The 25119-nt window shown below is 39.0% G+C and overlaps 2 protein-coding genes across 4 annotated transcripts; one reads left to right on the top strand and one right to left on the bottom strand.

The window, feature by feature from the left end:
* Positions 1–205: 205 nt before the first annotated feature.
* LOC103469941 (zinc finger protein 462-like) lies at positions 206–15157 on the bottom strand. 3 transcript variants are annotated; one of them, XM_008418025.3, is made up of 12 exons: positions 14919–15155; positions 14777–14807; positions 14568–14618; positions 9662–14469; positions 8731–9020; positions 7243–7361; positions 6374–6493; positions 6018–6264; positions 4935–5077; positions 3326–3549; positions 1688–2828; positions 206–819 (listed from the first exon to the last, which is right to left on the bottom strand). In XM_008418025.3, the coding sequence occupies exons 3-12, from the start codon at positions 14575–14577 to the stop codon at positions 689–691; spliced, it is 7233 nt and encodes a 2410-aa protein (XP_008416247.1). In that variant the 5' UTR covers positions 14578–14618; positions 14777–14807; positions 14919–15155; the 3' UTR covers positions 206–688. The 3 variants fall into 3 exon arrangements, with proteins under 3 accessions (XP_008416247.1, XP_008416246.1, XP_017162359.1); XM_008418024.3 differs by lacking the exon at positions 14777–14807 and having other exon boundaries at positions 14919–15157; XM_017306870.2 differs by lacking the exon at positions 14777–14807 and having other exon boundaries at positions 14949–15155.
* An 837-nt stretch (positions 15158–15994) lies between these two features.
* Positions 15995–21821, top strand: coq2 (coenzyme Q2 4-hydroxybenzoate polyprenyltransferase). The gene is made up of 7 exons (XM_008418026.3): positions 15995–16473; positions 17890–18056; positions 19006–19127; positions 20089–20174; positions 20269–20402; positions 21280–21468; positions 21560–21821. Exons 1-7 carry the CDS (start codon positions 16158–16160, stop codon positions 21686–21688), a joined length of 1143 nt encoding a protein of 380 aa, XP_008416248.1. The 5' UTR covers positions 15995–16157; the 3' UTR covers positions 21689–21821.
* The last annotated feature ends 3298 nt before the right edge of the window (positions 21822–25119 follow it).

The raw sequence follows: 25119 nt of genomic DNA, 5'->3' as shown, positions 1-25119 counted from the left end.
ATATTTGGATTCAAAATGTTCATTCTATAACTATGAAATTGTAGCTAAAATTAAAACATGAAATTCCATTGTGTGTAAAGTATCTACAAGTTTTACTTCTGAAGTTAACCTAAAGCAAGAATTGCAGTCTTCACTTTCATTTTATTAAAGTACAATGCAAGTGGGAGAAATTAATTTAATAACTATCAAAATGCAAACAAAATGCTTAAATCTAAAGGTTTATTGAAATAAAAATAGAACCAAATACTTAATCTTAATAAAATTCAAAAAAGCAAAAGTGCCTTACTGAAGCAGAGGCACCACCTACAATCTAGAATAAAGTCAAAGTTTTGAATTCAAACACAGTTCACAGTGTTAGTGTCTGCATATTTTACAGCAACAGTGTCGGGGTAATAACTGTTCTGGAACTGCAGTTAAAATATAAATGAGTACTAACATTTTTAAACAATAGAAAACCATTTTGACTTTAACCTTTCAAGACAGGTCACATACAATACTGTCATCCTCCTAAAGTTTTATTTGCTTACTGTTGATGTATAAAACAGCCGTTGTATTAAAAAAAATATTTAATTAGAAAAGGATAAAAAAAAAATCTAAAAAAAGGGGGCTGCATAATCGTAACAGTGGGAACAGTCTGAGAACAAAGAGAACAGTATAATACTTTTATCAGAGAACATAATGGGAAACTTTATACTCCATGACGTAAGATGTGGCGGTTCAGTTCAGAGACGTTCATGAGGTTTCGTCCACATAGTTCACAAGTAAACAGTTTCTCGTCATAAAGAAGCTCAGCAGCTCCATCCATGGGGGCGAATGCATCTGAAAAACAAGAGGTTAATCATCATTAAATAAGATATCTTTTGAATTTCATCATCATCTCATGATACTAAAATGTCCATAGGAATAAATTAAAAATTTAAATTATGAGAATAAAATCGTACTAATATGAGAATAATCATAATATTTCTGAAATGAAGTCATAATAGTAAGAAAATAAAGTCGAAAGAGGATGAAGTCGTCATATTTAGAGTAGAGACTTTCTTAAGAGAATAAAGTTATATGAGAACAAAGTCAGGAATAAAGTCAGATTACAACAATAAAGTTGAAATAATAAGAGAATAAAGTCATGATATTACAAGAATAAGGCTATAATATCTAGAGAATGAACATAATGAGAAGAGTCATAACATTCCATGAATATGGGAAACTCCACATTTACAAAAAAGATATGAAAGTAACCAATTTACTTAATACTTCAGAAGATTTTTTATTAATCCTGTAAGACTATTATTGTTCTAATAGTAGATACAAATTTCCCAAAAAGAAAATTTTAATATTTTCTATATTTATAAACGAATGACAGTTCTGTGTATTAAATGACCTGGTGGTGTCGATTTGTATATGAATGTGTATATGTAGGTGCAGATAAGATTCTGATTGTTAGAAACCTTTGTGGTTGTGGTTGGATGGGCAGAAAACCAACATTAAAAAATATAAATAAATTTAGTACTAAGGACCCATTAGGGCAATGTTTACCCTCCCATTAGGGCTGGACAATAAATCAATAACAGATTGACATGTGATCAATATCAACAGATGATAGAATATTCAATAATTTCACAGAACTCCGATCCAGAACCACACAGCACTCACGGGGATGTACAAAACATAAGAAAAACAATCCTACCATCATGAAGATGTGGAGAAACATGAACCTTGAATTCGTTCTTCTTGTTAACTTCATCTTCTCCGCCCACCTTCTCCATTTGCTCATCCTCCTTTTTCTCCTCACATTGTTCGAGATGAGGCGGCTCTTCCTTCACACACTCCTCAAGTACTGCCTTCTCTCTGTTCGGTTCAGATTCATCCTTAATGATTTTTGGACTCTGGCTTTGCTCCCGTTTAAAGTTTGCCAATAAGCTGCCCAAACTCCCCCTCTGGCTCAGTTTGAGTCGAGTATGACTGGGGGAAAGCGTCAGCAGACGCGGCTCAAACTTGAAACCCTCTTGCAGCTTTGACACGTTTCCCTGTGTAGAATTCAGTTTTGAAGTGGCTGGATTTACAATAATGTCTTGAATTTTGAGGTTCTGGGCCAAAAATGTGCTGCAAACTTTATCGGTTTTCTCATTGTCTGCTCCATTCCCCACTGTTGTTTGTCCCATTGTAACGATTCTCTCCAGATCTGCCCTCTTTCGCAGGCTCCTGTCTTCATCCAGCAGCAGGACGTGACGCACGATGTCGTCTTCTACCATCGCCTCGATGCTCTGGGATTTACGGTGATTCTCCGTAAAATGCAGCCCATCTGCCTTTGCATCCATTATTTTACCAGATGTCAAACTCCTCTGTGCAACTTTTTCATCCTGTCCGTCAGTCCGTGTGGTTTGGTTCTTACTGCAATCATCGTATTTAATATCTGCATCATCGCATTCCTCAGCCTTTGGTTCAGTATTTTTTTCATGCTGGTCTTTTGCAGATTGATGCAAGGCTACATTCTGGTCTGGTGCTTGTGAATCCTGCTCGTGTCTCTGCAGGACGGAAGTGTTTTGCTGAATAATGTCAGAATCAGAACCGTTGGCGGGTGTTTTTCCATTTTTCTCCTGCTCCTCAGGTTCATATTCTTCCTTCATTGGAAGCATCATGTTCTCTGTGGAGAGGTAATCTGGAACGCTGTCAATTTGTGGAATGTCGTCACGATCAGCGGTAAATTCCTCGGCTTCCACCTCGTCGCTGTTGGAGCCGTGGTTAACGACGGTTTCTGGTCGGGAACCTGTCCTCGCTTCCAGCTGATCCAGGCTCACCTGACCCACGAGCTCATGGTTTCTCAAAACCTGCAGAAAATATTTAAATATTAATCCAGAACTCTTCATGAGTATGCAGATATGATGGATGGATGGATGGATGGATGGATGGATGGATGGATGGATGGATGGATGGATGGATGGGCAAACTGGTGGATGGATAGATAGGAAAATGGATAGATAGATTTTATTTTCACAATCTGTTTCCAGTATTGATGGAAATAGCTGCATATCTCAAACGAATCCTTAAATGTTTCAAGAACAACAAAAAGTGAATTAAAGCAATAACTACTGATCTCTGAAAGTATTTTTATAGAATATTTATTTTAATTATCCATCAGCTGGAGAGTCCTCAAACACTGGGTTTACCATTTTAAGTTTCGAGGTTAAAATCAGTTTAATTCCAACCAAAAGCTACAATAAAGACTAAAATCTGTCCAACAGAAACTTTTCCTTTCACAGCGGACAGCTGGGTGAGCAATTAGACTTCAAGGAATGTCAGTGATGCAGAGAAGAAGCCTCCTCACCTGATGCTTATCACTCAGGTGTGCCTCCAGGTCTGTGAGTCGAGTGCAGTCGAAGTAGCAGAGTCGACACTTGTAAGGTTTGACGTCATCGTGCCTCATCATGTGCAAGCGCAGGTTTTCTGCACTACCGCTGCTGAAAGTGCATTTGTGACAGCGGAAGACGATGCCTTGTAGGTAGCGGGAAAGTTTTGGGCGGCGAACTTCTATGGGTATGACACGCTCCTCTGAAACAAACAAAAAAAAACAAACACAAAGCGGGGTTGAAAATAAAACGACACATCTAAGCCTGTCGCGATAAACGATAAATCAATTAATCGCGCGATAAATTAAACATATCAACCTCATTTTAATTATCGTCTTTATTGTCTCTTCCGGCCTTTTTTCTTTCTGTTGATGACACTGAATGAAAAAAGGCTCAGCTCCGGTGACCCTCCCTTCCTCATTTCCTTAGTGTAATGTCCAGCTCACACTACACAAGTTGTCGGCCGACTGTCGGCCCATTTTCTAAACCTGAGACACATTAGCCGACAGAAATCCTGGGTATAACAGTTCGATCGGGTTCGTCGTGCCATGTGGTGTCCAGCCACATGGGCACAAAATAATGGCTACAACTCCAGTTAACAATTTTTAAAATCAGGCATTAATCAATGCTTTACTAGAATCTACCTGTGATGCATGTGGCTAGAGTCAGCGTAAAGTCCTGACTGAATGAAAATCATTGTAACCTATTTATGTCACGTTAACGAAGAACAGCTGAAAACGTACCGGGTTTATCAACTGCAGTAGCAATTTGGCTCCAACTCCTCCCCTTGTCATTTCTATATTCTTTGCACGAAATGTTGAATAAATATTTAATGTTGTTTCCACATATCTGGACTTCGGGTTGCGCAGTGTCAGCTGTTTGGGATTCTCCTCTGTAATTTCCCCTCAAAAAGCATGGAGGAGAATCCGCGCTTTCTGATCACATTTTCCTGTCACATTCAGCGTTAAGCTCCCAGTCGGGGAAAACCCCTGATTTAGATCGGAGCGGCCACGATGATCTAAATCACACTACAGGATGATAGGTTACGAAATCACCAGCGACAATATTAGATTGTTGGCCGATCTAAGATTGTCATAAGGAGAAAATAGGGGCAAAAAATGGTGTAGTATGAACTATTGCATTAGGTTGTCGGATGTGATCATCTTCTCTATTTAAATCTAGTGATTACTGAAGGGCAATATATTATACAGACTTTATAATCTGCACTCTTTTGGTTGAATGCAGTATTTATTTCCACTTTGGCTTTATGTTGTTTAGTTTTTATTCAAGTACGTTTTTTGTTAATGGAGACTGAGAGTCCATTTTATTTTTGTTTTTGGTTGTTTTGTTTATTTAGTTTATCAGTTCCAGTGTTATGTGTTCTTTTGAAAATAAAGTGCATCTATCTATGGCAGAAAATAGCATACATTATTAGTCATTTCCATTAAATCAGTGTCAAAAGGTCTTAAAACAATATTATCGTTAATCGCAATAATCTTTTAGACAATTAATCGTCCAGCAAAATTTGTTAATGTGACAAGTCTAGACACATCACAGGGCAGGAATCTCGTAGAGAACTCAGCGCACCTCGATGCAAGATGATGTGGTCGATCATGTTGTTCTTGTTCTTGGTCTGGTAGAGGCAGAACGGGCAGCGAAGGTCCTTCAGATGAGTCGGCTTGGACTGGCAGGTGGAGTGGCCCGTCTCTATGTGCATCTCCATGTTTTTCCTTTTTAACAAGTAAAAAGTGCAAACAATTAATCAGATTAATCGACTCCTGAAATAATCGTCAACTAATTTAGTAATTGATTAATCGGTAACTGGAGTATACAAACTCAAAAAAAGACTGTTTGTTTTTTGAGCAGTAAGAAAGTCAAAACTGGACTAAAAATTTTAATGTTATTGCATTTAAAATAAAGAATCCCTTTGTTTGTAAATATTTTTCACCAAAAACTTTCAAGTGGCGTAGTTTTAGCTTCACATTCTGTAAAAGGAATTTCCTACAAAGAATCTTTTGCTATCCAGTTATTAATTAAATAAAAATGACTAGGCCTGTCACAATAATCAATAAATCAATTTATTGAAACCAAAACTAGTGTTTTGGTTTCAATTAGCCATTTTTTTGAAGGACAATTTTGTTTACAGAGACTTTATAATGTATTTTATTTGTTGTTTCTTTGTGTTCTTGCATTATTTTGTCATTACCATTATATTAGTTGAAAATGTATCCTCCAGAAAAATGTGTTACTATGAACTGTTGACGTGTCAGCAGAGCAAAGTCGTAAAAAACAAATAACAGTTCTCACTAACTGAGACCTGAGTCACGGCATCGAGTCGTTGAAAAGAATCAAGTTTCTCCTAAACGACACACCCAGCAGATAGAACCTGGCTTCCTCTGATCATATAAGTAATCTTGGAGTTGTTTTCTTTCCACCAATATCTTCAACTTTTGTTTCAGTTTATAATAATGGATAAGCCACTTATCCATTATTATTTTTAACCAAAGTCATCGGTAAGCTAGATGTAGCGTCGCACTTTGATCTGACCTCACAGTAAATTAACGGCCGTTTACATGCAGTAACCCGCGGACCACTAGGGGGCGTCCATGGACCACAGTTTGAGAAAGACTGACTTGAATGTTACTGATGTCACATTTGGCTGCAGCTTACCTTAAACCCGTGTAAAACTCGCAGTCTTTGCACCTTAGGATTTTCTTCCCGTGCCGGTTAGCGTAGTGCCGCCGGATGCTCGACAGGTGCTCCGTGTTGAAGTTGCACATCTCACACTGAAGGTTTCCATCAGACAAACTGAGTTCATGCAAATTCATGTTAGTTTTGTCCACATTTTGTGCCATCAGGCTGTAGTGGGTCAACTGCCGCTGAACATTTGGAGGCTCCGAGTACGACTCTGTAAATTCTGTCAAAAAGTCCAACTGTGTTACCACTTCAGCAATAAAAAAAGAAAAGAAAAAGAGTAATTCTGACAGATTATATAAGTTAAATCAGATGTAAGGAGAATAACTTGCCTTCTACATCCTCTGGTTCTTCATTGAGTTCAGGCAAGTTGTACAGAAGCTCCTTGTCTGAACTTTGAGAAATCTCCTCGTCCTTAGTGCTCATTTCGATGATTTCCTCCTCAATGATGTCTGTGAATTTGGAAACAGGGAAAAACAGATATTAAACCCTATAAGGCCTAAGTGTCAAATTTCCGCCTGGATACTTTTGCTTATTTTAATTGTACAAAGCTCTTTAAGTGTCCTGTGAGTAAATAATTTTGCCCATTTCTCTGTAACAACTGGAACCTTCAATATCTAGCAGTTACTTACAATTAAGAGTGTTTCTTTCATCAGATTAAAATAAAGAAAAACACGTTTCCTGCAATGGCTGAAGAGAAATTGCAGTAATAAATTAATATTGATTGGAAAGCATAATGTCTCCCCTTTCAGAAACCGTTGGAAATGTTCAGATACTACAAAGTATCATGGAGTTACATTACCGCAAAGTTGGCTTGCAAAAATGTGCCGCTGCTGACAAATTTGGCCAAATTGAGTTAAATAAAAATAATTTAGGCTATTATATCACCTGTAACAAGTACTTTTTATTAATATTAAGGGTTTAATCACTTAAAACAAGCTGCTATTTCTTGCTGAAACGTTACTTGTAAGTTAGTTTTATCGTATTTCAAGTGTATTCAGATATTTGCACTAGAAACTAGACCATAAAAGCTTGGTAAGAATTTATGTTTTTGTAGTGTAATTTATGTCTAAAGGTATTCTCTTCTCCTGTGTGTGAAATACTGCTGGAGAAAAAAACTACTAATTTAGATGTAGTTAAATACCTTGTTTAATAAAAAAAAAAAGTCCAATCAAAGTGGAAGTACTCAGTAGATTCTGACCTTGATGGTTCTTCAGAAAATGACTTTGCCAAAGTGCCATGAAATTCGTCCGGTAAGCACAGCAGCCGCAGCGGTAAGGCTTCAGAGTCTCAGGTTTATGGAGGAGGTACTTTTTAATGCTGGTGGGAGAAAGAAAACACACACTTATTAAGAACATGAATCACAGTTGATGCTTAGAAGCATTATAATTAGAAAGAAAATCAGCCTGACCTGCTGATTGCAATTTTTTATTTTTTTGCTGAAAAGTCATTAAATATAGCAGCAAAGTCGCTAACGTTGGCAACAGTGGGGTGACTATTGTTAACTCTACAAGTCTGTCAGTCAGTCCTCTCTCACAGAAAAGCAAAAGAGAACAGTGGCTCATTTTTAGACCTTTGTAGAGTTATGCAAGATTAGTTTGACCAGTAAATATCGCCAACCATCCAAAATTAAGGCAATCGGTCCAATTTATCAGTGCACCCCTCAAAAATGTCTTGGGTATTTTTATAAATTCATATGCTAAGCATGATGTTATTTACTACAGTTTAAAGAATTAAAACAGGTTTTACTGCATAAAAATAAATATTTTTAGTGTAGCCTTTTATTTGAAAATAAACACAAAGTGTGTGTTATTCAAGAGGAACTGCTGACTGCTGGAGAACATATGGTTACCAGAATTATCATCACATATTTTAGGTTTGTCCAAAGGTTCTGAATTACTGGAAAGACATGATTCCTGTTAAGGAATAGAAAGACGCGACAGTGGTTATTTATAGGATGGAAAAAATTAGCCTTTTCTGCAAATCTGCAGATTTGTTCAACACTGGGAGAAGTAGGACAATAATGCCAGAAAACGTAAATCCAATTTTATTTGAAGTAAATGAGGAACTAGCTAAAATATAAAAATGTTACTTCACTGCAGAAACACAAAATTTTACCAAGTAATTTTGATCTAGTTTCTAGTGCAAATAAGACAAACTAAGTAACTTATCAAGATATAGAGGCTTGCTTTAAGAAAATTACTTATTACTGATGAAAAAGTACCAATTCCATTGGCAAATAAATTAACTTATGAGAAAATGCCTTGCTAGAAGTGAAATACTCTGCAAATAGAACAAGAACATTTCCATCAATATTAAGGATTTACTTACAACAAGCTTATATATCTTATTGAGAAATTACTTGTAAGTTAGTTTTGTCTTATTTCAAGTGTACTAAGATATTTGTTCTAGAAACCAAACAAAAAATACTTGGTAAGATTTTGTGTTTTTGCAGTGTTAAACATGGCTACACGTTAATGTTCCCTTTCTGTTTTCTGATTATTTTCATTAAAAAAATATGTATATGTTAAAAAAGGGAAAAACATGAGATGAAACATTAGTTGATCTTTTTCAGATTTATTTAGAGCTAAAGAGCATTGATTGTGTTTTTGTTTCCACCATGGGAAAATAAAAATAAAGTAAAACAATAGGAAAATCCTAAACATTAAATGGTAGCAGTTTTCCTTACTTGTTTTTGAACTCCGTGTTGACCAGATTGTCCAGTTTCTTAATGGCTCCCAGGGCTGCGTGACTCCGCTCATGTGACCGCAGACCTTTGAGCGACATGAACGTCCGCTGGCACAGTTTGCAGGTGTGTCCGGCCTCTGGTGCTTCAGCCTCCCGTTCGACATCTGGGACTTGCGACGACGACGGTGGAGGACTGGAAGGGAGGGTCACGACCTCTACCGGTGCACCAGTCCAGTGGCTGAGCTCCGTGATGGTTTCAAATGTGGGCAGTTTATCTTTTTGTTGAGAGACCTGAGAATTAAAATTGCAGAAATTAAACTTGCAACTGCAGCTGGAAGATGTGGTAAAAGATGAAGAGCAGAGCAAAAGCAAAAAAGTATTTTTGGACTAGTTTCTACTGCAAATATCTTAGTACTCTTGAAATTAGACAAAACTAACTTACAAGTGACTTTTCAGTAATATAGAGCTTGTTTTAACTCATTAAAAAAAAAACTTATTCCACTGGCAGATTATTTCACTTATAACAAGGCATTTCCCCCATGTTATAAGTGAAATAATCTGCCAATGCATCTAGTACTTTTCACAATAATTAGGGAATTTTTTTACTTAAAACAAGTGACAGTTAGTTTTGTCTCATTTCAAGTGTAGTAAGATATTTGAATCAGAATTCCTTTTAATGTCATTGAAATTTTAAAAAAATAGCAACTCTTGAAGAAACAAAACTGGGATGTTCAGCATAAATAAATAAATAGATAAATAAACAAATAAATAAATAAAATAAGGTTATAGATGGGTTTGCTGTGTGTAGTGCTACAACAGCTCTTAGGTAGAAACAGTTTTTGAGGGAGGCGTTTCAGGGACTTTACTGGAAACTAGACCAAAAATACCTGGTACGATTTTGTGTTTTTGCAGTGAGTTGAAGAGTAACTCACCTTAGGAGACGAGGGATCTGCTGTTCCACTGGCAAAGGAAAGTTTTTTTTGCGAGGCCTCCATTTTCATCTGGTCTCTGTGGCGATCCAGGTGTCTGGTGAGATATCTAATTCCATGCAGATTCTTCCTGCAGAATTTGCACTTGTAGAGCCCAGTGCTTTTCTTTCTCACTCCAAATGACACCACCGTGAAGTCAGATTTGTTGCTCAACTGATGAAAATTGTTATAATGTTCAATCAGCAACTGGGACGAGTCGAACACCGAGTTGGGGCATTTCTTGCAAATGAGATTTAGCTGTTTTTTTAACTCATTATATCTAAAGAGGAAGTTGTTCTTACGTTTGTTATACTTTTCCAACTTCTTATAAGTACTGAGAGCATCCAGTTTGTGGAAATATTTGTAATGACACTGGAGTTTTTTTCGTGTTAAAGACGAGTAAGTACACAACTCGCACTTGTAAGATGAGAATTTTTTCAGCACTATCTTTAAGGGGGCTGCTTTTCCATCTTCCCTCTGAAGCTGGGCAGATTTTTCTTCTGCTTCGTCTTTGTTGTCATCTTGTTTCTCTGCTTCAGAGAGAAGCTCAGAAACGGCTGCAGGCCCATGTTCATTTCTACAGTGGCTTACTAGTTTCTTGATTGACGGATGAATTTCTGGACAGCTTTTGCACATGTACCCTCTTTTATAGGAGCCTTTGCCTTTGGAGCACTCCACAATGTTGGAGATGAGTATTTCACCCGTTTCCAGTTTATCTGCTCTCACAGTAAAGCTTGGGTGTTTCATCTGGCAGTGGGTGAGAGTCCCATGGTAACTGGTATTCACATATGGACAAGTGGGACATTTATAGACCAGCCGTTTTTCCGAGTTACTTTGCTGTTGCTGAGATGACAACTCTTTCTTCTTCTGAAATGGCTTGTAAAGTGGAATGTAGTATTTCTGAAAGGCACCTTTTCCATGAGTCCTGACATAATGCTTTGCAAGTCGTCTTTTAAAAGGATACGTCTGTGAGCACAACATGCATTTATGTATGCCATGCTCTGGAGTAGCATTGTTGTGCTGCTTAAGCATGTGACTGTTGAGTCCAATGTTTGTGCTGCAGACATAAGGACACTGTGGACACTTTATCTTGATGTAGACCTTCTTGGTGAGAAGCGAAGCCTTGGAGACAGACTTAAGCGTTCTATTGGGCTTAGCCAGATTGATTCTAAGGCTCAGCTTTGGCATAGAAGAAGCTGGTTTGGTCACGCCACTAGTGGTCTCATTGTGATCTTTTTCGCGGTGCCTTTTCAGTTTATTCAGCGTTTCGCAGATTTGTGGGCAGGTTTTACACATGTAGCCACTAAATTTTGAAACTTCGTCAAAACTGTTTCCTTTCGTGAAGTCATCACAATCCGACAAACGTGCCGTGTCCAGATAAAGGCTGTCCGCCCTGGAGGTGGAAGCTGGATGCCTCATCTGACAATGAGTGAGGACTCCCTGATGACTGGTGTTGAAATAGTTGCAATACGGACACTTGTAGACATGCACATGCCCTTCAATTTGTTCGGGTTGTTTTTTCACATGTCTGCCGTTGAGGTGTTTTATTCCAGTGTGAACGCTCAGACCGTGCTTGTTGTGAAATGTTGCTGGGCATGAAGGGCACTTGATCACATCGGAAGATGAAGTTTCTTCATCTGTGTCTTCAAGAGGCACTTGGAAAGATTCAAACAATCCTGGCATTTTGTTGAGGTCATCCAACTCGCTCTTTTCTCTTTTGCCTTTGTCACTTCGGGAATCTTTTACCAGCGAAGGATGAAACTTGTTGCAGTGGCGTGTAAGATAGCGCTGTGCATTACTTTTGAAAGTACATAATGTGCAATGGTAAAGCCGATCTTGGTCTTTTTGTGAACTTTGGGATGTCTGGCCTTTAGAGACTGATTTTAGTTCAGTTTTCTCATCTTTTGAATGTAATTCTTTGATACCGACAAATAACCGAGCCTTCACAGTCCCAAGGCTCATCTGCTTGCAGCCCGGATGTCGGTCCTGGTAGTGTTTATGGACCACTTCTGCTTTTTTGTGACTGAAAACGCACCACTCGCAGTGATAGCCTGATTCTAAAGCTCCTTTACGGAAACAAAGTCTTAGAACAGCTGCAACTGAGAGTTTTGAAAAGTGAATTTTCCTCATATGTGACATCAACAGGAACACATACTGAGTAGTAAATGTGCAGTATTTGCATGGAAGCTTTCTATGCGTTTCGGTGTTTATTATTGAGTTGGAAAAGGTTTTGGAAGACATGTTTGTTGCTTCTTTTTTGCCCTCCGGTTTCTCTTGGTTTGCAGCTGACTTCAGAGGAGATTTCTGGAGCTGTTCGAGAACCTTTGATGTGTACTGGCGAATATCAGATATATTGAAAGGTTTGCAGTGTATTCTGGAGTAATGGTGTGCTACTTCAGTCAACGATCTGTGTTTATAGTTGCAAGAGTGGCAGAAGAACATGTTCTTGTCCTCTTCTTTTATTATCGGAAGAGGTAATTTTGAAGAATACAATCCGTTCTTTTCAGTCTTCTCACGGACCAAGGCTGAATATTTCAGAATACTCTTCCGACTGGAATGTTTGTATTGGTGGACTTTGTTTTGATGAGCAATGATTCCCTGTGTTGATGGATTTCCAAGATTGCACAGATGGCAGAAGTATAATTGGTCTACATGCACACTGACTTCAGTTTTTCTAATCTGGGTTTTAGGTTCATTGCCATTTTTTATGTGACTGGTTGTTTTAAAAGTGATTGGACTCTTATTTTCAATCACCTCAGCGCTGTACTGTATGATGTCTTCCTTTGATAAGGGCATATGGGCAGCATGTTTTGCATTATGATGGCCAATAACGCTTCTGATTTGGGGACTTGCATAGCTGCAAAACTGACAGTAGTGCATGTCCAGCGGTGAACTACATAAAAATTTGTCAGATTTAGACTTGGTTGTTTCCGTGTTAGGTTTAGGTGGTGACATTTTGGTTGTGCTTTCATTTTTTGAAGACTTCACACATTTAAATGTGGAAATCTCAGGTGTTTTCAGAGTAGCTTTTGATGGAAGATCTGATTGGGACAATTTACTATCATTTTGCAAAGCCAGCGCAGGTTTGTGCTTTACTTTCTGTGAAGATGCCGTTTCTTCCGTTGATTTTCTTATATGTTTTGAGGGGGAGCTCCCTTTCTTGGCATCATCCGCTAGAGATTTAACATTTTCAATTCTCAAATGGTCTGGAGAACCTTTGGGAACTTCAGGTGTCGTAGCCTTCTCTTTTATTTTTACTGCGGATTTTTCTTTCTGTACACTTTTTTTCTCAGGCGTCATTGCACGAGCTAACTGTTTGATTTCATCTAATGAAACAGATTTTTCTGGGTGTTTTTTCTGGTAGTGAACCTGCATGGCGACAGCTGACTTGTGCTCAAACTGACACTTGATGCATTTATACAGCGTCGCGTCTGGCCCTGTGGAGGTTGGAGGTTGGCAGGAAACCGTAATTTCCACCTCTTTATGTGGTGTGCTGGTTCTCTTGGGAGGAAGCTCCACTGACATTTCTGGGCTGGATTTTTTTTCACACGTTTTCTGACATTCCTTCACTAAATATTGACAGAACAACAAAGACTTGTCCACTTCCCAAGTCCGATGCTTCTGCTTGTAATGGTATCTTAGGTCCCTCACCTCGCTGCAGGTGAATGTACATGTGAAACATTTAAACTCCAGTTTGAGTTCATTCAGCTTCATCTTGAACACATCTGGAGCCTCTGGGTGTTTTTCTGTGTAGTGCCACTTCAGGTCAACAGTGCTTAGAAACTCAACCGGGCACTCAAGACAGCGAAAGGTCGCGCTCTGATCAGACGACTGTTGAATGTAGCTAGCGTTGCATCGGACATACGGGTGATCGCTGGCATAATGAGAGGATACAAGCCCGGAGCTCACATTGCTGTAGTCACAGTGCTTACAGAAATAAACTTTGGGGCGCGGCAGGTCTCTGTTAACAAGCTTGGCCTTCCTTTCCTCTTCTTCGTCACTTACTTCGAATGAAAATTGTGCACTGTCTGAAGGTTTTCTGTTTTTATTTTCAGATGCTTCTTCAAGTTTGGGTTTTTTACTTGCTGGAGCTTTTAAGCTTCCATTACTGGTCTTCCTGGCAACCTCGCTAATCATTGTATTTGTTTGTTCGGCCCGAGAATCAGATCCTTCTCGCTTGGGATGGTAAAGATGGTCAGCATGTTTAAAAACGTCTAACGATCGAAAAGATACATCAATCCGAGGCGTTTCCTCTAAACTAAAAGTTTCTGTTGTATCACTAGCTAACTTGAGCTTTACATTTGATCCAGATGTTGCTGTGAAATACTTTGTGATGGTTTGCGATGATGGCCTCTTGTATGTTCTGAGATCCTTAGATGAGGACGCTTCTTCAGCTTCATCGTGTTGGAATGAATTCGTGACAGGTGTCGGAATAGTTTCAATCAATTTGAGGCTTTCAGTTTTCCCACAATGCATCTCATGATTCGTTAAAACTTCTCCACTGCAAGTTTTAAAATCACAGCTCCTGCACGTAAAACTCTTTTCTGCACTTTTGCTCTTCTCTGTGTTGACATTTTTACTCTCAGCATATTTTAAGCCGGCGTCTCTCAGACACACGTCTACGTCCAAGCAATGTACCTTGTTGAGATGTTCGAAGAGGTACACCTTAGATTTGAAAATTAGGGTGCATTTAGAGCAATGGAAAGACTTTGGCAGGCATTCTTGGGGAACTGTCTCCTCCATGTGTCCAAAGGTAGAAAACTGCACTGGATCTAAAGATTACAAGGGAGAAAATGTAAGGGGAGCTGCAAAGCTTTAATTAAAACAAGTTTACAAAAGAAAGAATGTGGATTATCATTGTAGTACATACCACTTTGCATTTCATTCAGTTGCTTCCCGTTAAAAACCCACGACGGCACACCTGAAGGATTAACAAGTAAAATTGTTTCCATTAATGAGAATGCAGTTAATGCTCCATATAAATTAATTTGCATTTTGTTAAAAACTGCACAAGTTAGAGGTTAAAAACGACGCCACTTTTTTCCTTTAGAGTTTTAGAAAATCAGCTGATAATCCCACCTCTGTGTTTAACTTTTCTGTCCTGTACGTCCTGCAGACAGGAGACATAAACTATTAGAGCCCTAACAAAACCTCCCCAGAAACATTTAGCGGTGCAGATATAGACGTGCAGTGGCTCGCAGTGCAACTATATTATACTCACACATGAAGATAAACACGAAAAAAGGCCTACTAGTCAATGTTTTGGGGCGCTGCAGCAGAAAAACACAAATAGACACGTTTCCGCCATTTTTCCCGCGAGTAAATCTGGCCTTCCTCCCTCCTCCTCCTGTTCGGATTCTTCATTTCTTCTTCTTCTTTTTGGTTGATCGAGAGTCAAACTGCTCGATTCTCATTACCGCCACCTTGAGGATTGAGTGCACTCAGAAAACGTTCAGAAATAACTCATTTATTCCGCAGTTATATCACAAGAAAAATTGTAATAACTTTATAATTTGTAATGTTGATACAAAATTTTCACGAAGCATATTATTTTTTATTTTCTTGGAAAAAATACAAATGCAGGTAGTTAATCTAATTATTATATTCGGCAAATTTCATACTCAAGTGTAAGTGTTTATCCTCTTCACTTTATTTATTTAATACCGTTAAAGACATCAAATATTTAGCTACTATCGCAAATATTGCAGAGTACAAACAAAAAAGCTGTAAACACAAATTAATGTTGTAAATCATTGAATATTTTTAATTTATAACAATGTCTGTTTTTGTTTCAATGTATTGTAGAAGTTCACGTTATTGCCATACTTCATTTCACATTGCGTTCTTTCTTTATTTTTGTGAACAGAGATGTTTTCTCAGTAATAAATAAATAAATAAATAAATAAATAAATAAATAAATAAATAAATAAATAAAACGGTATATGCTCACACGTTCACTTAAAATTTTCTTTACTACACCAAAGGGTGCTAAGTGCAAGTTTCCACACAAATAGACAGAGGCAGACAGAGAGACAGAAGTCTGATTTTTTTTTTTATGTAAACAAGTAAAACGTCCCAGAATAAAGTATTAGTTTGATATAAAGGAAATGAAGGGTCAAAAAAAGATCAATTCTATTAATAAACAGGCAACCTTCTTTGTACTTCACTTGCGCAAAAACATTCAACATAACATCTTAATCATTACCCTCATTTCTGGTTTTAGTTTTTTGTTAGATCTTCTAGTCAACTTTCAAAGACAAAATAAGCAGCCTCACCTGGAGTTTAAAGCGCTATGTAATTTGTTCCGCTTCTTGTTGTGGTCGTTTCCTCCGGACAATAATATTGAACGTACCGCAACAGTAGAAAGCGCTCTGCAGCGCTAGGTCGCTTATTTTCTGTGGTATTTTTTTATATTGCCGTTTTAAATTTTAAAATGTGCAGCTGACCGAAGAGAAACGTCATGTTCCCTAACAGGCTGAGCAGCCGGTTAACTCTGACGGCCTTGAGATGGACCGCTGTGAGTCGGACCTGTCCCCCGTCCTGTCTCTCCACCTTGTCCAACTGCTTCCTGCAAAACCAAACAGCGAGGAGTAAAGACGGCTTCCATTCAGAGTCTGCGGTGTTGAGACGACTTTTGTGCAGCCAGAGTCGGTTTATGTTGAGACCCAGAGAAACCCAGAGCAGGTCGTTCAGTCTCTCTGGTGCTAATGTGGTGAACTCAGCTCCTGCTCATGTCCAGCCTTACCTGAGACTGATGAGGCTGGACAAACCCATCGGTAACTGCATTCATTCCTTATGAAAGACATGCCTTACTGTTAATCAGACAGAGGTAAAGTCTCGTAACTTTATTAGTGTTAGCAAATAACACTAATAATTTGCTTTTCAGTCATATTTTCACTATGTTATTCATACTTTTATAAATGCCAGAAGTATTAAGTTAGTCAGCAAGATAAATGTTTAGTGTGGAAAATAAATAATATTTATTTGGAGCTAAATATTTAGTTCCCATCTAAATACTTAAAACAATTTAGTTAAATAATTTGAAAGTTTAATATTTAAAAGTTTGTAAATTGAATGTTTAGCTTGTGAATTACATATTGAGTTTTGTACTCTGGAAAATATGACTTTGAAAAATGGGCGCCCACTCTTTTCACAATGACGGGTTAAATAAAGCAAATTATTGCCGTTTTTTTTCTTTTACAATGTAACTTTAGAAATGTCATTTTTGTTAGAGTATCCAAAAATTGAATTTAAGAACAGAACTACCTACATTTACTCAGTTATATTTTCTTGAGTGGAATAAAAATACTTTTAGGAGTAGTTTTACTACACTGTACTCTTTACTGTTACTTGAGTAATATTTTTATACAGTATCTCTGGTGTAACTTTTCTGGGTACTCTACCCACTTCTGTGAGTAACTTCACTGAAGGAAGAAAAAAAACAAGGAAATACCAAAGTCAGGCTGAAGAAACACTTTTCCAATATTTATATTTTCAATACAAACCTTAAGAAACTAATACTTGCAGTCTGTAAGTATATGCTGGATGAAGGTAAAGTACTCAAAAATGCCTTGCAGCTTACAAACACTTTATTTGATTGATGTTCAGAGGGAGGAACATCAGTCAATTAAATTTAAAAACAGATCTACTGTTCTTAATCCAGTGTGAATCCACCTCAGACTAGCTGAGGTGGATTCATCACACAGCCAGTCTTTTATCAGAGTTTGGTTGTCAATCTAGGGCAATGACTTGTGAAAATTGTGTGATTAAACAGAAAACTAAGTATAGTTGGCAGGAAATCAGAATGAAGAGTCACTAACACAGAATAATATCTCCTAAAGAAACCAAAAAAATTATGAATCAATTGATGAATATCCTAAAACACCTTGAGTAAAACAAGTTTTCACAGAAGACTTGATTTTTAATTAGAAATATGATTGGAAAGATTGAAGAGCCCTCAAATTAAAAAGAAAGTCTGTGTTGTTTAATCTCTCTGTGCTTTCAGAAAAAGATTCAGTTCATGCATTAATGCGTTGCTAAGGCTTTGCTGAAACAACTTCAGTCAGATCACAGTTAATCCTCCCGCTGGGCACAGCTTCCTCTTGGCTGAATTTCTATTTTTAGTCAGTTTTTTTTTTTTTTCATGTTTAGCAGATAATCCTCTTTTAAATTCAGCAGCGTCTCGTTTTTAGGAACATGGCTTCTCTACCTTCCTTGTACGTGGAGCATCGCCTTGGCAGCGGAGCCTGGATGCCTCCCGGATGTCGGGATGCTCGCCCTGTTTGGTACCGGCGCCCTGCTGATGAGGGGAGCAGGCTGCACCATCAACGACATGTGGGATAAAGACTTTGACAAACAAGTAAAATAGGCTAACATATTTATTATTATTATTATTTTATTATTATATATTTTATTTAACCAGGTAAAAACCCTATTGAGATCTAGATCTCATTAAAAAACCTTTGAGCATATAGTTTTATTGCAGTGTTTCTGCAGCCATCAGATTTTCTTCTTTTTTCTAATTAATTATCAAATAGTGCATACAAAAAAAACATTACAGACTAATAGGTAGAGATATTGATCAATAAAATAACAACTAATCAATTAGATAAGAGAACGAATAACGACAAGAAAAATTAAATAAACAAAAAAAGGAGATACACATTAAAATGGACTAAACGGAACATAAACAAGTGGTGTCACAACAAAAAAAGAATTATTTTTCATACATGTGGGTTAGGATACTTTATTTTTTTATCTATTTCTGATTTGCGTAATTATTATTTTCCTTCTCTTTAATATTCCTTGTTTTGATTAATTTACGGACACAGTGGTATTTTCAATAGAAGTGGGAAAGAGAGGGAGAAAACAACACACACACACACACACACACACACACACACACACACACACACACACATATATATATATATATATATATATATAATTATTCTTAGATAAAGAGTCACTTTAAATCTAAATAATCTGCTGCTATATCCCAGAACAAAGAATAAATAAGTAAATAATTTGTGCTTTTATAAGTAGGTTCTCCAATTTCTCCTCTCTTCCCTGGTCTTTTATTTCTGCAGTGAGATTGAAATGGCATTTAGAATTATGAAATATACTTTACTGAAATATTCAAACTGAATTTTATCTGTTGCTGATTGTTTCTCCATTGATATCTGTTGTGCGAGAAGATCTTGCCATTGTGACATTTATCCTGTTTTTCCAGGTAAACGTATTGTTTTCTTGGTGACAGTCATTATAATTTTAACAGTCTGAGGTGAAATGGTGACGTTTCTGTGCAGGTGGCCAGGACAGCCTGCAGACCGATCGCATCAGGGGAGATTTCACGGATGCAGGCGCTGGTTTTCCTCGGAGGGCAGCTCTCCCTCGCTCTCTGTGTTCTTCTGTGTCTCAACTACTACAGGTAACCAGGTGCATCCTTCAGGTTAAGACAGACAAAATGAAAAGACGATATATAAATAGAAGCTGTATTCAAGACACCCATTACTAAACTCCGCCTTCAGTCCCTGTGGTCCTTATGTTCGGCTCCCAGAGGTTCTCAAAGTTCCGTTGTTTACTCCTTGCAATGTACATTAGTTTTCCAGTTCAAGCGAACTTGCAGTTTCTTTCTCCCAGAGTCCCAGGGAAGGAATCCATGCTCCTCCAGCATAATGCAATATTTCTCTTGACTTGAAGAAATCCATATTGTATCTATTTAGTGCTCTTCTCCAATTGTTTAAATTCCATTGGGTTTATTCCAAGTACTCAGAGTTTAATGTCTAACCTTAAACAAATCAGATACACCTGATGACATCCTTCCAAAATGTCTGGATTTTAAGACAATCCCACAGACAATGGAGAAGAGTTTGTTTTTCAAATAAGCATTTTTGTGCAAGTATCTGGAATATCACTGGACATATATTGGCACATTTAATAAGATCTTGCAGGAAGTGCTTATTTTTTTAGGTTTGAGTCGTAGTTAATGTTGAATTCACTTAATTGAAAATTGAGAGAGTTGGTTGGCAGCCTGAAAAGCCACTGCAAGCAAGTTCTGGTACGAAATGTTCCATTTGTCTAAAAACAAAGAGAGAAAAAGGGCTTTCAGTTCAGCGTGTCCCTGACCAGGCCAGGTGTGGGAACCGGGGAGTCAGAAGATTCACAATTCAAGACAAAATCAAAGCAAACAAGGAAAAAACAGCTATGGAAACCCAGACTTTATATCTCTCAAGGTTGCTAAAAGCTCCACTTACTCAGAGAAGATTGGTGCGAGTTTTCTCTTCTAAAGGAATTTTCTGTAATATTAGAGTATAAATTTATATTCCACGTTGTTAGGAAATCATTTCTTTTTAAAGGTTTCTGATTGTGTGTTTGTTCTCTCTTGGCAGCATAGCTCTTGGTGCCTCTTCTCTCTCTCTTGTCATCACTTACCCACTGATGAAGAGGATCACTTACTGGCCACAGCTTATACTGGGTGAGTGTTTTAGGAAATTTAGATTTTCCATCTTAAAGCCGTTGCCTCTCCACATCAGTGAAGCTAAAGTCTTGTTCATGTCGCCTCTCTGCAGGGTTCACTTTTAACTGGGGCGCTCTGCTTGGCTGGGCCGCTGTGAAGGGCTCCTGTGATTGGTCCGTGTGCCTTCCTCTGTATTGCTCTGGAGTGATGTGGACGTTGGTATATGACACGATATACGCTCATCAGGTGATACAATCAGCTCAATAGACACAAATTTTGAATCATAAGGAGATGATTTCCTTCTACACTAGTCATTATTGGAGTGAGTGTTAGTTACGGTTTTGTTCAAGAAAAGCTGCTGTTCACATTTTGCACATTTTTATACTTCCATTTGGGTCCCTTGTAAAAAAAAGCTGAAGTGCTTAAAAACAACATCCAGATGTTTTTTGGCAATAAGTTAATGATTTTTGGTGTCTCAAAAATGAGATATTTCAAAAACCAAACTGTTGTTGAGTCACTGCAGTTACCTAGCAAGCCCAGCCCAGCCCAGCCCGTCACTTAGCAACCCAACTCCAGTACTTTGGTCAGCTGGTTTTACCGCTAAATCGGCTGTACAACGTGAGACAATTCAAACCTTTGGGGCGCCAGTGACACCTGGTGGCCAGCGGAAGTCATAACAACCTCTCAAGAATACAACTTGAGTCTGCCGCTGTATTTCAATCTGCTGATGTTCTTTTCTTCATTTATACTAATTAATGATCAAGTAATTTTTACATATAATATATTAAAAATTTATTTGGATCTATACACTCATTGCTTCAAGCAGAGGAGTTCAAGAATCTGTCTTGTTGTCAACGGATGGAGTTGTGCTGCGTTCCAGTTGTACTTGTAAGTGGGAAATTACGACTTCCTATTCGAAAAAACTAAACTGTCGTGTCGTGTTTCCCACTTGGAAACCAGGTGCAACTCCGACTACCCCCCCGGTTATGACTTGTGAGGCGAACTTCGCGTTTGACCGTATTTCACACGTTTAAATCATACAACTGACAGACAGAGTGCTTTATTTTTTATCTTATCTATGAAATGATTGAGTTCTGATGTCCCGTTGATGTTTATTACGCAGGATAAAGAGGACGACGTTAAAGTGGGAGTAAAATCCACAGCGCTGATGTTCCAGGAGCGAACCAAACTTTGGCTGAGCGGCTTCACGGCGGCTATGTTGTCTGGGCTGGTCGTAGCCGGAGTCAACGCCGAGCAGACGCTTCCTTACTACGCCGCGCTGAGCGCTGTGGCCGTTCACCTTGCACGGCAGGTGAGGAACATAAAAATGTTCACTACCTGACGCCATGCAGATGATTTTTAAATCTGGATCTTCTTGTAATACATTTACTCTTTTCTCTTAGATTTATACAGTGGACATCAACAAAGCAGAAGATTGCTGGAAACAGTTTAGTTCAAACAGAAACCTGGGACTTCTGTTGTTTTTCGGAATAGTTGCTGGTAATTTGCTGAAAGAATCTAAAGAGATATGACTGTAAAATAATGGAAACAGTTGGATTGCACATAATGTATTTTAAATACTGAAATGTATTTAGGGATTTATTTTATGATCAAAAATGTGCAATTATTTTTATATTGTATCATTAAAAGGATGTGAAATGACAAGTCGGCTTGGACTTATTACTTTTTTTCTCTCAAGACAAATAAAATATGTTGGCTTTACAAATCACTTTGTGCTTTTATGATTTTATGTTACAAATTTAGCAAAAATAAAGTTAATCTGAATGTTGGAAGATAAAAAAACATCCAAACAATTGTGATTTAAGTATCTAAAACTAGATTTTCTAAACAAATTAAGTCCATCCATCCATCTACATAAGGGTGTCCACATAAGGACACCACCCTTATGTTCAGTCATAAGGGTGTCCATATGTGCACTTGGCACCAGGACACCCTAGGACGCAGTTCGATGATCGATTTTGTCATCGTTTCATCGGATCTGCGGCCGTATGTCTTGGACACTCGGGTGAAAATAGGTGCGGAGCTGTCCACTGACCACTACCTGGTGGTGAGTTGGTTCCGGTGGTGGGGGAGGAAGCCGGTCAGACCTGGCAGGCCCAAACGTGTAGTGAGGGTCTGCTGGGAACGTCTGGCAGAGTCCCCTGTGAGACGGAGCTTTAACTCCCATCTCCAGCAGAACTTCAAACACGTTCCGGCGAAGGTTGGGGACATTGAGTCTGAGTGGACCATGTTCCGTGCCTCCATTACCGAGGCGGCTTATCGGAGCTGCGGCCGCAAGGTTGTTGGTGTCTGTCGCGGCAGCAACCCTTGAACCCGTTGGTGGACACCTTCGGTGAGGGATGCTGTCAAGCTGAAGAAGGAGTCCTATCGGGCCTTTTTGGCCTGTGGGACTCCAGAAGCAGCTGATGGGTACCGGCGGGCGAAGCGGCTCGGGTTGTAGCTGAGGCACAAATTCGGGCGTGGGAGGAGTTTGGAGAGGCCATGGAGAAAGACTTCCGTACGACTTCGAGGCGATTCTGGTCCACCATCTGGCGTCTCAGGAGGGGGAAGCAGTGCAGCACCAACACTGTTTATATTGGGGATGGTGTGCTGCTGACCTCAACTCGGGATGTTGTGGGCCGGTGGGCGGAATACTTCGAAGACCTCCTCAATCCCACCAACATGCCTTCTGTTGAGGAAGCTGAGCCTGGGGACTCTGGGTCGGGCTCTCCAATCTCTGGGGACAAGGTCACTGAGGTGGTCAAAAAGCTCCTCAGTGGCAGGGCCCCGGGGGTGGATGAGATCCGCCGGGAGTTCCTGAAGGCTCTGGATGTTGTAGGGTTGTGTTGGCTCACGCGACTGCAATATCGCATGGACATCGGGGGCAGTTCCCCTGGATTGGCAGACTGGGGTGGTGGTTCCCCTGTTCAAAAAGGGGGACCGGAGGGTGTGCTCCAATTACAGAGGGGTCACACTCTTAAGCCTCCCTGGTAAGGTCAATTCAGGGGTCCTGAAGAGGAGGGTCCGTCGGATTGTCGAACCTCGGATTCAGGAAGAGCAGTGTGGTTTTCGTCCTGGTCGTGGAACACTGGACCAGCTCTACACCCTCAGCAGGGTCCTGGAGGGTGCATGGGAGTTCGTCCAACCAGTCTACATGTGTTTTGTGGACTTGGAGAAGGCGTTTGACTGTGTCCCTAGGGGGGCCTTGTGGGAGGTTCTCCGGGAGTATGAGGTTCCGGGCCCTTTGATACGGGCTGTCAGGTCCCTGTATGACCGGTGTCAGAGTCTGGTCCGCATTGCCGGCAGTAGGTTGTGAGAGTTGGACTCCGCCAAGGCTGCCTTTTGTCACCGATTCTGTTCATTACTTTCATGGACAGAATTTCTAGGTGCAGCCGAGGTGTTGAGGGGATCCGTTTTGGTGGCCTTTATTTATTTATTTTACTGATGCAAAAAGCATCTCTGCTTTTTGCGGAGGATGTGGTCCTGTTGGCTTCATCAGATCGTGATCTGCAGCTCTCGCTGGAGCGGTTCACGGCCGAGTGCGAAGCGGCCGGGATGAGGCTCAGTGCCTCCAAATCCGAGGCCATGGTCTTGAGCCGGAAAAAGGTAGAGTGCCTTCTCCGGGTCAGGGGGGTCGTCCTGCCTCAAGTGGAGGAGTTTAAGTATCTAGGGATCTTCCTCCCCCGCAGGAGCTGGAAGAAGTGGCTGGGGAGAGGGAAGTCTGGGCCTCCCTTCTGAAGCTGCTGCCCGTGCGACCCGAACCCGGATAAAGCGGAAGAAAATGGATGGATGAATGGATGAATAAAACATTTTTTTCCTCACTGTCGGAAGTTAAATCAGACCAAATTAATTTTTGTGTTAGGTCAGTTGGAATTACCTAAAATTATTTCTATTGGCTACATATATCACAATAATGACAGAATATGTGAAAAATGTATTCATGAAAGTTTTTAAAATCAGAAGTTTAAATACAGTGATTATTAAACAATGAAGGAAAGTCATTCCATGGCTTTGGAAACTTCTGATAGGTTAACATTTGAGTTAAACACATTGCTTTCTTTTTTGATGAGAGGGTCAAAATAAGTCTTAGGGAACAATTACCAGATAACTGAAGGTGCCATGTTTGTCTGTTTCAGCAATTATATTCAATTATAGACGTAATGGAAATATCCAATCATACTGAAATACTTTTGGTGATTCTAATTGATCCAAACCTAGAAAGGTTTGGTTCAATTTAACTTCAGGGAGTGAGGGGGAAAAATTATTTCAAAATGTATGTAAACTTCTGGTTTCAACTGTGGTTTGATTATAATTCATCTTTATCTGATTCTGAAACAAAAAATGTAAACAAACCATGGACTAAAATGATGCTGGTGTTGACGTTGGTTAATGCTCTAAATTTTTTAAATTGTCTTCACAGGTTACATGGAGGTTGTAATTTCATCCTTTTTTCTCCAAGCATGACCATCGTGTGCAGATAAGGTGTGAGCTGCAAGATAAGAGTGGGTGTCACAAAGACTTAGAGCCTCAGTAAAATAAATAAATTGCACAATAATTAAAAGCTACTCATATAATTTATAACAGGGCTACTTAAGCTCATAATGGGCGAGAATGTCATACCAATATTTTTTTTTTTTAAAGATTTCAAGTCATTATAATGCTGAAATACCCAATTCTTATTTAAAAACAAAACACTGAAGTCGTTTTAAAAGCTTAAATTAATATAATTTTTTATGCAAAACCAGCTTAATTTATAACCATTTCAAAAACAAAGGCCCAAAGTGCTGAGCATTAAAACTGAAATGCAAGAGGAAGACGTAAAATGTCGGATACTGATTAATATTTGTGAATGATCAACTAGTTCCATTAGGGGACAAATATTTAAAACATTACTCAGCTCAGAAAGAGAATGGTTCAGCATGTTCCTCAAGTGAAAACATGTTTTGTTTCTGACCTAGTTTCA

The sequence above is a fragment of the Poecilia reticulata genome, chromosome 9 (genome assembly GCF_904066995.2).
Source record: "Poecilia reticulata chromosome 9, P_reticulata-male-v2, whole genome shotgun sequence".
NCBI classification, from domain to species: Eukaryota; Metazoa; Chordata; class Actinopteri; order Cyprinodontiformes; family Poeciliidae; genus Poecilia; species Poecilia reticulata.
Note: the sequence above shows the minus strand (reverse complement) of the source record. Positions and strands in the feature narration are given on the sequence as shown.